Below are 12,678 nucleotides of genomic sequence, written 5' to 3' on the forward strand. Positions count from 1 at the left end.
ATTGCAGGGGGCACGGGTTCAATCCCTGGTTGGGGAACTAAGATGCAGTGCTGTGTGGCCAAAGAAAAAAAAGAATTTGTGACCATTTTAAAACCCCATCACATGTATCCATTACCTTTTTTTTTCCTTAACTTTTGTGAGATATGTCATAGATAAAGACACAAATGAAATGTAAAGTTTAAAGTGTTTATAAAGTGACCAACTATATAACTGGTATTCAGAAATAGAACTTGCTAGCATCCTAGAAGCCCATACCCAAATACCCTTTGCTCTTGTATGTAACCACTATTCTAACTTTGTGACATTATCTTGTCATACTTTATGGTTTTACCACCTGTGTATGCATCTCTAAATAGCTATTCCTTCTTTGAACAGTGTTGACTCCTAGGAAGTTCTTCATTGTATTAAGACAATTTACTTCCCTGAAATCTTCTCTCATTAGTAGTAACTATAACCCTAGGGGTTACAGATAACAAATCAAACATTTCTACCCATCAACACCTCAATCATTTCTTACATTGCATGGTTTCAATCAACACCTCAACCATTTCTTACATCGCATGGTTTCAATCTCATTTCACCTTTCTGCTTGTCCAGTTTGTGTATCTTTCTTGGAAAGTATGATCCCCAGTACAGAGCATAGTATTCTATCTCTGGTTTATCATCTAAGCATAGGACTGGAATATCTCATCTCTTATTCTAGATCTCAGACTTCTATTGAGAAAGCCAAATAACACTGATGCCTAATGCTGACTTTATAAGAGACTAAAATACGTAATATAAAACAATGCCAGGACCTCAATTTATGGCTAGTAAATAAATAAATGGATGAATAAAAAAAACTTGTAAAAATTTGCCAGACTGGAATATTGTGCAGTAGGGAACTCCCAGGCTCTGTCTGTTCCTCTCAGAAGCAATGAATAAGCTGGCAAAAACTGTCAGAATCATCTTTTTCAGAACTTAAGAATCTAGGTTTAAAAACTTACAGCAAGCAGGGAAATGTTTAATGAAGACAAAAAACTGCAGAATTTCAGTACCAGAGCTCTGTGGCATTTTCATTTTCTCTGTTACCGTTCCCCACTCCTCAGTTCAGCAGTAAGATTTGCCCTAAGGGATCTCTTATATTCTTGGCACAGTCTTCCTTCCTTCATTGTGGAGTAGCAATCAGATTTCTCCTTAGTAGTCAGGACAAATCACTGCAGCCCGTGTAGTAACTCCCTTCTTTGCCTTTGATTCAGAGGCATGAAGAGCCCAAAGTGACTAGGCAGCAGTCTAAACTTTTAGTTCAATGGAATGATCATTGTCTCCTGGAAGAAGCATTTCTCCCCTTAGAACGGAGACCTCTAGGCCAACAGATTACAAGACCATGAGGAACAGGAAGCAAATTTTTTGCTAGAGAGTTACTAGGGGTAATAGTGAGTGGTGCCACTCCCATTTCCAGCCCTTTATTCCTGGACTCATGAATATTGGCTATGGGCAAAACAGCACCGTATATTGGACACTGAGTCAGAGCATATACAACTTCCTGGAGAACCTTGCCTCAGCCCTGCAAAGTATTGGCACCCAGCTGTGTTGTAACTGAATCTTTGAAAGGTCATGCTATCGTTCTATCAAGTCAGCTGCTTCAGGATGGTGGGGAAAATGGTAAAACGAGTGAAATCCATGAGCACGGGCCCATTGCTACACTTCATTTGCTGTGAAGTGAGTTCCTTGATTAGAAGCAATGTTGTGTGAAATACCATGATGGTGGAAAATGCATTCTGTAAGCCCATGGATGGTAGTTTTGGCAGAAGCATTGCATGTAGGGTAGGCAGATCTGCACCCAAAATATATGTCTAATTCAATAACAAGAAAACCTTGCCCCTTCCATGATGGAAGAGGTCCAATGTAATCAACCTGCCACCCTGGGGAAGGGTGCCATGTCCAGGACTCAGTGTTGGTCTCTGCTGTTGGCCGATTGGGCACCTGGCACTGGCTGCAGCCAGGTCTGCCTTGGTGAGGGGAAGTCCATGTTGCTGAGCCCATGCATAAGCTCCATCCGCCACCATGGCCACTTTGTTCATGAGCCCTTTGGATGATGACAGAGGTGGCTGGGGAAGGAGGCTGGTTAGTATCCACAGAATAAGTTGGTCATCTTATCCACTTGATTATTAAAATCCTTCTCTGCTTAGACCACTCTTTGGTGAGCATTCATATGGGACACAAATACCTTCACATTCTTCACCCATTCTGATAGGTCTATCCACATACCTCTCCCAGACTTCATCATCACCAATTTTCAAATTATGTTCCTTCCAGGTCCCTGACCATCTAGCCAAACAATTGGCCACAGCCCATGAATTGGTATATAATTGCATAGCTGGTCATTTCTCCTTAAGCAAAATGAACAACCAGGTACACTGCTCAAAGTTCTGCCCACTGGGAGGATTTCCTTCACCACATCCCTTCAAGGATGTCCCAGAAAGGGGCAATAGTGCTGCAGCTGTCCACTTTAGGGTGGTGCCTGCATATCATACAGAACTATCTATACACCAGGCGCAAGGCTTCTCTTCCTCTGTCAACTGATTGTAGGGAACTCCACATGAGGCCATAGGTGCAGGCTGGGAGAGAGAAGGTGGTATAGAAGGAGTGGGGAACATGGGCATTTGGACCACTTCTTCATATAACTTATTTGTGCCTTCAGGACCTGCTTGGGTCTGATCTCATATCTACCACTTCCATTTGATGATGGAGGGCTATTGTACATCCTCAACTTTATGGCACGGTGGTCAGGTAACACTTAGTTCATGATGGGCAGCTCAGGTTGCATGATAATTTTGGTGGCCTATGGTTAAGCATTCAGTCTCTCCTAAGGCCCTGTAGCAGGCCAAACACTGTTTCTTAAAAGGAGAGCAGTTATCCACAGAGGATGGCAGGGCTTTGTTCCAAAATTCTAAGGACCTACACTGTGCTTCACCTATAGGGGCCGGCCAAATGCTACAAACTGCATCCCTGTCTGCCACTGCCACTGCAAGCTCCATTGGATCTGCTGGATCATATGGTCCAAGTGGCAGAGCAGCTGGCATGGCAGCCTGGACCTGCTACAGAGCCTTCTCCTGGTATGGACCCTACTCAAAATTAGCAGCTCTTTGGGTCCCTCAGTAAATGGGCCACAGTAATACACCCAAATGAAGAATATATTGTCTCCAAAATCCAAAGAGGCCCACTAGGTGTTGTACCTCTTTTTTGGTTGTAAAGGGGCCAAATGCAACAACTTAAACTTCACGTTAAAAGGGATATCTTGACATATACCACACCACTGGATCCCTAGAAATTTCTCTGAGGCAGTTCTCTGAATTTTTGTCAGATTTATTTCCTCCTTCTGACACACAAATGTCTTACCAATAAGTATAGAGTAGTTGCTACTTCTTTTCCCTAGGTCCAATCAGCATGGTGTCATCAGTGTAATGGACCAGTGTGATATCTTGTAGAAGGGAAAGATGATCAAGGTCCCTGTGAACTAAATTATGATATAGGGCTGGAGAGTTGATACTCCTGAAGTAGGACAGTGAAGGTGTATTTCTGGCCTTGCCAGCTGAAAGTCAACTGCTTCTGGCGGTCTTTCTAATAGAGATGGAGAAAAAGACATTGCCAGATCAACAGCTGCATAGCAGGGACCAGGGGATGTGTTAATTTGCTCAAGCAATGAAACCACATCTGGTATAGCAACTCTTATTGGAGTCACCACCAGGTTAACCTTACAACAATGCACTGTTATTCTCCAAGATCCATCTGTCTTCTACACAGGACAAATAGGTGAGTTGAATGGTATGTGGTGGGGAGCACCACCCCTGCATCTTCCAAGTCCTTGATGGTGGCAGTAATCTCTTCAGTCCTTCCAGGAATGCAGTATTGCTTTTGGTTTACTATTTCCCTACATAGAGACAGTTTTAGTGGCTTCCACTTGGCCTTTCCCCCATAATTGCCCTCATTCTACAGGTCAGGAAACCTGCGTGGGGATTCTGCTAGTTGCTGAGTACGGGTATTCCACTTATGATTTCCAGCACTGGGGAAATACCCACATGGTGCATTTGAGGACCCACTGGGCCCACTGTGAGACAGATCAGAGCTGAAACTCCATTGACCACCTCCTGACCTCCATAAGCCCCTACTCTTGACTGGACCGCAGCGGTGTTTGGAGTCTCCTGGGATTAGCGTCAGTTCAGAGCCAGTATCCAGTAATCCCCCCAAAGCCTGATCATTTCCTTTTCCCCAGTGCACAGTTATCCTGGTAAAAGGCCGTAGATCCCTTTGGGGAAGTCTGGGAGAGAGATTAACAGTATGCATTTTTGGCAGTGTCCTTCCTCAAGGGGAGCCAGATTTCCTTTCATACAAGGGGTTCTGGTTCTGTAAACTGGCTCAAGTCTGAGAACTGAGTGAAAGACCATGACTCTGTTTTTATCATTTTTTTTTCACTTGAGCTACAACTCTTTTGCTTATACAGACCATGTAAGAATTTAGTAAGCTTCCCATACATTTCACTTCTAGGAACACCGTGATCAAATAGCCAGCACCATCGGTCTCCATGAGTCAGACTACTCTGATTGCTGCTTTGACCCTGCTGTCCACTATGATAATCACACCCAGCTTGCCTCTGGACATGGGGTGCTGCCATTGGACTCTGCCACTCAGGCTCCAGTTACTCCCCTTGCATTCAGGCTTCCCAATTCAGTGGCAGCAGTTCCCACTGTAAGTTCTGGCCTGCAGAGAAACGTGATCACAGAGCTCTTCAAGGGTGCTGAGGATCCCCTCACAAATTTATTTCTCACCGTTGTGGGGAAAGGAGTGTCCTCTGGGCCAGGGTAGGCTGCCCCAAAATGTGCCCCAAAGGCATATTGATTATTTTGAATTACAGTTACTTAAGAAATGGCCAACACAAGAGAGATACTCTCACCCTCCTTTTCCCTGAAAGCAGGAAATAATCTCTCATGTGGAAGGTACATTCCCTGCATCTGAAAGTAGAAGGATACCTTTATCACCAGAGATAGGGAATTCAGGCTGAGAAGTCTATATAAATGAACATTGTTACTTCTTTAATTTACTACCCAAGCCCATATTCTGTTTAGATTCTTCACTAATTAGCACCCCAAACCTAAGTTTTCTTGTCCTGTCAATTCCTTACAAATTTATTTATTTGTCTAAAAAGTATAAAAGCTGCCTGCTTTGGCCACTTCTTAGGTCCCATTTCTAAGAGACCTCCATGTGCATTAATTAAAATTTGGGGGTTTTTTCCCCTGTTAATTTGTCTAGCATCAATTTTATTATTAGTCCAGCCACAAGAACTCAAAATGGATAGAAGGCGAGATTTCCCCCCCTGACGCTACGCATCGAATATTTCTATGAGTGGAAAGTAAAATTAATAAATTATATCTTATTCTGAATGAAACTATATTGGTTCCTAATGATTGACACTTCATCATTGACCACTTCATCTTCTACAGATCAGTAAACTTCCAAGTATGCACTCCAGGTCCCTTTCATCTTGGCACTTTCAAATGCAGACACCTTGAACCAAAGTTAAGGAATGATTCAAAATCTCCTGGTGTGGTGTCCAGGAATTTGCTTTGATTATCTCCATAGTAATCAGTGAATCACACTAAGACTTGAGAATCACAGCTCTAGATGCCCATAAGGCATCCATTAATAATTACCTCTAACTTTTTGGTTGGGACAAATGCCCATGGCACCTGTTTGGATTTCAGATATTCACCTTTATCTTCTCTTTGAAAATTGGAAGATGATTTTCCCATTTCCTGTTGCCTCTTATTTTTCCCACAAGTCCTTAAGTATCCCTGGTTCAGAATTTTTTCAAAGTAGAGAACTTATTCCAAAACACAGAAATGATAGAATTCAATAGTAAATGATAGTTTCTTTATCATTTTTACACTTATCTTCATCTCCTTCTCCCCCTTATGTATTTTCTTGCATTTTACTTCTGATGCTCATTTTCCTTGACAGACAAAGCAGAAGCAATGTGTGGGTTAGTCAAGTGGCTGACTGTCTCAAGTATAACTTAAATTAGTATCCTGCTCCTATCTCATGGGTTTAGGGCCCTAAAGTGGGAGTTTTGCTATGAAGTATTTCAGTTTTTGTTTATAAAGAAGCATCTGAGTGTTGTCCCTTTCAATGTGGAGTTTATACATGGGTTGCTTTTATGCAAAATATTTAGGCATTATTTGGGTAATGGCTTCAGAGCCAACATAAGAACCTTAGCATTGTTTATGTACAGTTAAACCTCTCGCTTTTACTGTTTGCACTACAGTCGACTTGGTTCCCAGCCTTTCCTAAACCCTCCAAATGGTTTATTCCATATTTTGAGCTATTCTGCATGATTTTCTGTGCCATACGTCGCATTAATTCTGCGCTGTACCTGCTACAGTAGTCCCCTTAGCGTCTACAATTGTTTCTTCTGAAATGTCAACCGAGCCCTTTTTACTTAGAGTCGCCATCTGCTGGTGGGAATTCTGATTGCCACGACTTGTAGCCCATAGGCTCTAGAATCCTCCTAGGTCCGGATTCCTTGCCGGGCGCGGTGGCGCGCGCCTGTAGTCCCAGCTACTCGGGAGGCTGAGGCAGGAGGATCGCTTGAGCCCAGGAGTTCTGGGCTGTAGTGCGCTATGCCGATCGGGTGTCCGCACTAAGTTCGGCATCAATATGGTGACCTCCCGGGAGTGGGGGACCACCAAGTTGCCTAAGGAGGGGTGAACCGGCCCAGGTCGGAAACGGAGCAGGTCAAAACTCCCGTGCTGATCAGTAGTGGGATCGCGCCTGTGAATAGCCACTGCACTCCAGCCTGGGCAACATAGCGAGACCCGGTCTCTTTTGAGTTCTTATCTTAAAATAGGCTTTCTTCCCACGTATATATCACAACAAAAAGTACCATGTTTACATTCTTGCACGACTAATTTCCCACTGCATCGTGAATTCCTTTGGCAGGGCAATATTGTCTTGTTTTTATTTTTAATCTTACTTCACCATTACCTAGCGAAACAATTGAATATTCAGGTTGCCAAGCATTTATGGAGCCCCTATTGTATACCAGGTACTATGCTGAGCCCAGGGGATCCCAATACCTAGATTGGATGAGAATCCCACAGTACACCACAAAATGCTCTTCGGAGAGCAAGACATCAGAATAGGAACTCCTTTTTGAGGGTTGATTTGCCTTGATCATTGAGGGTAACTGTAGGGTGTATGAAATAGTCCACTTCGTTAAATTTCAACACTGTGCACGTCAGGGAAAGGGGTCGTTGCTCCTGTACACAGAGCCCCATCTGGGGAAATCCTCCCAGTGCGCTTCTCGTAAATTGTTATGACCCGCAGGGGTCACTGTGGAGGCTGGCTTAAGTCCCGAAACGCAAGGGAGCAAAGTAACCGGCCTAGTCCATAAGCTTTCCAGGAAGGAATGCAGTTTCAAGAGAATAGTTTGGATCTATTTCGAATTGTTTTGGTACAACGAAAAGGGAGCTGACGACGGACTTGACAGCCGAACACTGCACAAAAGTGACGCAAAGCAGTTCGCTTCAAGGAATATTGGGTCTTCTGCGCGGCCGTAGATCCGCCAAGTGCGCCTGCGCGTAAGAGTAGCGGCGTTGAGTCAGGCCGGCGGTGGAGGAAAGTGGTAGAGAGCGTGAAGCCTCGCCATGAAGACCCGCTTTAGCACCGTTGACCTCCGCGCGGTACTCGCGGAGCTGAATGCCCGGTACTGTATGACGGGTGACCAGGCTCGTGCGGGTGGTGCAGGAGGCAGAGGCCATGGCCCCATCGTGGAAACAAGAACGGCCTTATGTTTTCCCTGGGTCCCCCCGGTCCTGTTCTTCTGTGGACCTGGCTAGGCCTGAGTGGGCGAGCGCGTGACATCTTTCCGTGGCCCTCAGGATACCGGGGGGACCCTGGCGGTCGCGTGCCCCACTCCCTGCTCTCGTGGGCTGCTAGTCTCGCCAGGTTTTGCGTCCGGCTTTGGCGGGGCTCTCGGCCTGTGGGCCTGAGTCCCCCGGGTCTGGCAGCAAACGTTTAGTAAAAGACGAGACGCCAGGTGGAGGACGCCAGTGTAGTCATTTGCTTCAGAGGTTTCCAGACCAGAGGCTTGGTTTGTTAGACGCTCCTCCTCACCGCAAAGAAAGGCAGCATCGCCTTTTTAGCCGGAGGTAGCAGATTTGGCCTGAGGTCTGCATTCTAATCTGCTTTGTATTATTCAGCTGTGTGAGCTTTGTCATATTTCTCGGGCCTCGTTTACATATTTTATTTTATAATTAAGTGGGTTAGATTTTACTGTATTTCCTAAAATATATATTGGATCACTTAAAAGACTCAAGGCATTGTATAGTGTTTCTAGAGCTGATAGACCACTTTCGTTTTTAAATAGTTAAACTCAAGGTTTGGGCTCAATGTCTGATGGCCTTCAGACTGCGCACTGGTTGACTCCGTATCTTTAGAGTCAAAGATCCCCCCTTTCGCCGTCTCTACTTCCGCCTACAGCTTTAAATTGTGTGAAGTTTTATGTTTCAAATGGTAGTATGATTTGTTACATGTTTCCTTTATCTTTGCAGCTTGCTAGGAATGAGAGTAAACAATGTTTACGATGTGGATAATAAGACCTATCTTATTCGTCTTCAAAAGTAAGAGCATTTTATAGGCTTGTTTTATCTTTTGTATAATTAAATATGAGCTTGTTTGTTTTTTTTAAGCTGAGTTAGTGCTGCCGTAAAAAATTTTTGACTTTTTTCTTCTACAGACCAGACTTTAAAGCTACACTTTTACTTGAATCTGGCATACGAATTCACACGACAGAATTTGAATGGCCTAAGAATATGATGCCGTCTAGTTTTGCTATGAAGGTAAGTTTTAAGTTATACTTGAAGCTAAATTTTAAGGCCCTGAGATTGGTCACTAACAATTGAAATTATAAACGGGTTTTTCTTCACTTGTTATAAATAAAATAGAGATAAAATAGAGTAGTTGATAGATACTGGATGAATAAAGGAGATGTTTATTAACTTCTCCCTTTTACCCTTCACGCCACTTTGTGCGCCACATCTTTATGTTCCCACAGTTACCGTTCTAGTTCAAGCTTTTATAATGCTGGACATTATAGCCATTTAACTCTACTACTCTTCTCACTATCAAAACAATTCTGTGTTAGACCAACATTGATTTTTCTAAAGCATCATTTTCATTAGTTATCCCACCTTTTATGATTCTCTAATTGCTGAATCCATATCCTATACCCCAGCATTCTTGGCTTTCTGTAATCTGCCCTCCTCCCTCCTTCCCTAGCCTTGTCTTCCACAGCTCACTTTTCAGCTACCAATCTGTATTTTGTTGGAATACTCAGTGACATTAGTATGCTACCAACCATATCTTTTTACTTGTCGCTTCTCTTTTTGTTTTTACTATTAAAACTGAGATCCCGCATTTGTGGATGTATTACCCTTTCGCTTATTGACACAACAGATATACTGAAAAGCTCATGATGCAGAGGAAAGACATTAGAGTCAGATATACCTAACTTTGAATTAATGGTTTTGCTGCTGAATAATTTTATAACCTGGAAATTTTACTTAACCTCTTGGAACTTGTTTCTTTAAATGTGAAATGTAGATAATGCCTCCCTCATGGGGTTTTTGGTGAGGATTAATTGAAGTTACATGTAAAGCACCTAACACAATGCCTGACACATAATAGGGCTCCATATGTATTAATTTCCTTCTTCCTCTCCTCCTCACTTTCCTTCAGAAATTTATTTGTTTTGGCATTGTGTTATTTCATTAGAGGCTTTACAGAGAAGATCCTTATCCCCAGCAACTTAGAATCTGTTTTGGATTACACGTTAGGTAAGTGTTTCCCAAATCACAAGGCCTGTCACAAAATTATCAAATTCTTAAAAGTTTAATTTACTTAATAGTAACCCAAAATGGTTCTATTTTGGGGATTGTCCTTAATAATAATGACACTTTATATTTGTATAGTACTTTTCAAAGAATAATGCATACTTCATTTAAGTTGTTTAATAACTTGGATATGAAAAACAAATATTGTTTCAGTTTTACATATGATATAACAGATAATAAGATGTATGATACTGGGACTGTGTAAACATCCCCAAACGAGGCTACATCAATAGGAGGTCAGACACTCAAAAAAAAAAAAAAAACTTAGAATTTAATGAGTTAGGTGTACATGTCAATCTAAATGTTTAAAAAAATTCTCTTCAATGGAGCAGACAATGTTAAGTACTTTATAAATAACTAAAAGAGCTGTTACTGCTGTATGTTACAGGCAGGGTCATGTTTAGTACGTGGTAAATCACAGTGATTGTTCCTAATTCTCACATTTGGGGATGTCAGCTGTAGCTTTGTGGCACTGACAGAAGCTTGTTTTCACCAAGCTGCTAGTAGGGAAATAAAGAAAAAACAAGTTTTACGTATGTATTGTATGTCCATCTATACTCATGATAATTTTCCCTTTTTCACCATTCCATGGTGTGGACTTCTGTTCCATTCAAGGATGCCTTTTATCTTCATTTTAACTTTATTTTTCTCAAAATATTACTGGGGGAATTGATTATGATTTTCACCTGGAGATTTAAAGACAGCCCTGAATGTAGGTCACTGTTTAACTCAAAATTAATATAGGCCACTTTTAAATGAGAACTATTGAATTTAGGAGGGAGAGATTATTCTATGAAGGTTGAAAAGTCTTATATCTGCCTGAATATATGTGAGTATATAATTCTGCCTGAATACATAAAATGAGAATTTTAGTCAATTTGAACTATAGATCTGGAGAAGAACTCTTCTTAGTTATGAAAGAATTGGCATTAATTCGAAGAATGACCCTGTATATTCTTCTTCTTCTCCTTTATATGTTTTAAAGATGGTTTTAGGTTAAATTCTCTGTAAAATTTGTTTTGGATTTGAGGCTTGAAGAAAAGAAAGCATTCTTTCTTTCTGGTCTTGACTATGGGATCTTTCAAATTCAAATTTAGAAACAATTGTAGCAATTTTTTTTTAGGAGTTACAGAGTAGTCTTGTTTTTGGTGCATGTCATACTTAAATATTTGTACATGTAATATAAAACAGTAGGTATTTACCAAGTAAATTGTCTTTGGGTTTTACATGTTAATTTTATTTTAATTGTTTATAAGAACAAGAACATTATGACTAGGGATAAGAATAATGGGATTTGATAAAGGATAGGAGTTACTACATTTGGATTTGAGCTAGGTTGTTCAAAAGCCTGGAGATAGTACCAGAAAAATTCTGTTTGGGTTTTATTAATAAAGTTTGTGGGAATAGAGAGTAATTGGTTGTAAGTTGGAGGACTAATTTATAGAATTCCAATAAGCTCCTGGTTCAGAATTTGTATTTGAAGTGAAAGATTAGTGGAAACCACTAGTTAATCTTGAACACAAACACACGAAAGGAAATTTGGGATACTTAAAAAATTTCAGTAAGAAGAGGCTTAAAAAAAAGTTACAGCTTTGTGTGAGGTCGTCAGGATAAGAATGGATTTATTTAGCAGTGGTATAAAGCAACAATGTAAACTTCCCTATAGGTCTTTTATTGTCTACTTAAAAATTGGATATAAAATACTGTTGCAGAGTTAGCAGTCAGAGTTGTCTGAAATAAAATGTGTTTCCTCTGATTATGATTCTGTAAGTTTTAATTTTGACTATACTGTTTCATCTGTTAGTCTTAAGATGTTATTCTTGATGGAAATGAAAAGAAGAAACTTAATTATAAACCAATACCAAATGATTAGGAATCCACTTTTACTATATAAATGCCTTTTTTCTTCTCTTTCTTGCTAGTGCCGAAAACATTTGAAGAGTCGGAGATTAGTCAGTGCAAAACAGCTTGGTGTGGATAGAATTGTAGATTTTCAATTTGGAAGTGATGAAGCTGCTTATCACTTAATCATTGAGCTCTATGACAGGGTAAGTTAAATTTGAGGGATGGGGTGAGGAGAATTCATTATATTGTTAATTATTCATGTAATAGTGCTGTCAGACATGGGCAGGGAACATTTTTTTCTGCTCAAAGGCCATTGATACACTAGGATAATAAAGTGCAACACAAGTAAAATGTAATTTTCCATTAATCTTCCTTTTTATCTGGAGGCCAGAATTTAGGCAGACTGTAGCCATTTAAAATAGCATTTGAGGGACTTCCCTGGTGGTCCAGTGGTTAAGACTCTGTGCTTCCGCTGCAGGGGACGCAGGTTTAATCCCTGGTCTGGGAACTGAGATCCTGTATGCCATGTGGCATGGCCAGGAAAAAAAAAAAAAAATGAAAAAGAACAAAAACAATAATAAAACAGCATTTGAATGTAGGAGATGAAGATCTGAGAACTGAAGAAATTATCTACTACTTTACATTTCAGGACTAGAGTGGTACAACCAGCAAATTGTCAGATAGTTTTGTCATAAATAAGACTGCAGTTGAGACTCAGGGACATTGCCATGTTTTCAGTGTCATCAGTCATAAGAGGAAGACTACTGATGGCCTCACCATTCTTGCTTCTTGCCTCTTAATCCTTCCATGTAGTTACCTGTTATATCTTGGAAATGTTTCATGAGCTACCTACAGCAAAATAAACTCCATTTGCATCAAAAATTTAAATATAAAAAGTGAAACC

At 41.0% G+C, this 12,678-nt stretch overlaps 1 protein-coding gene across 1 annotated transcript in view; it reads left to right on the forward strand.

Annotated features, from left to right (window-relative positions):
- Positions 1-7,591: 7,591 nt before the first annotated feature.
- The window catches only part of NEMF (nuclear export mediator factor), a 52,458-nt gene continuing 47,371 nt past the window's right edge, over positions 7,592-12,678 (forward strand). Inside the window, exons 1-4 of the mRNA XM_082452077.1 lie at positions 7,592-7,741; positions 8,589-8,657; positions 8,774-8,876; positions 11,852-11,977. Coding sequence (XP_082308203.1) covers positions 7,683-7,741; positions 8,589-8,657; positions 8,774-8,876; positions 11,852-11,977 — 357 coding nt within the window. The 5' untranslated portion in view covers positions 7,592-7,682. The remainder of the gene's footprint in view (positions 7,742-8,588; positions 8,658-8,773; positions 8,877-11,851; positions 11,978-12,678) is intronic.

The sequence above is a fragment of the Balaenoptera physalus genome (genome assembly GCF_965194825.1).
Source record: "Balaenoptera physalus genome assembly, chromosome: 2".
Lineage (NCBI taxonomy): Eukaryota > Metazoa > Chordata > Mammalia > Artiodactyla > Balaenopteridae > Balaenoptera > Balaenoptera physalus.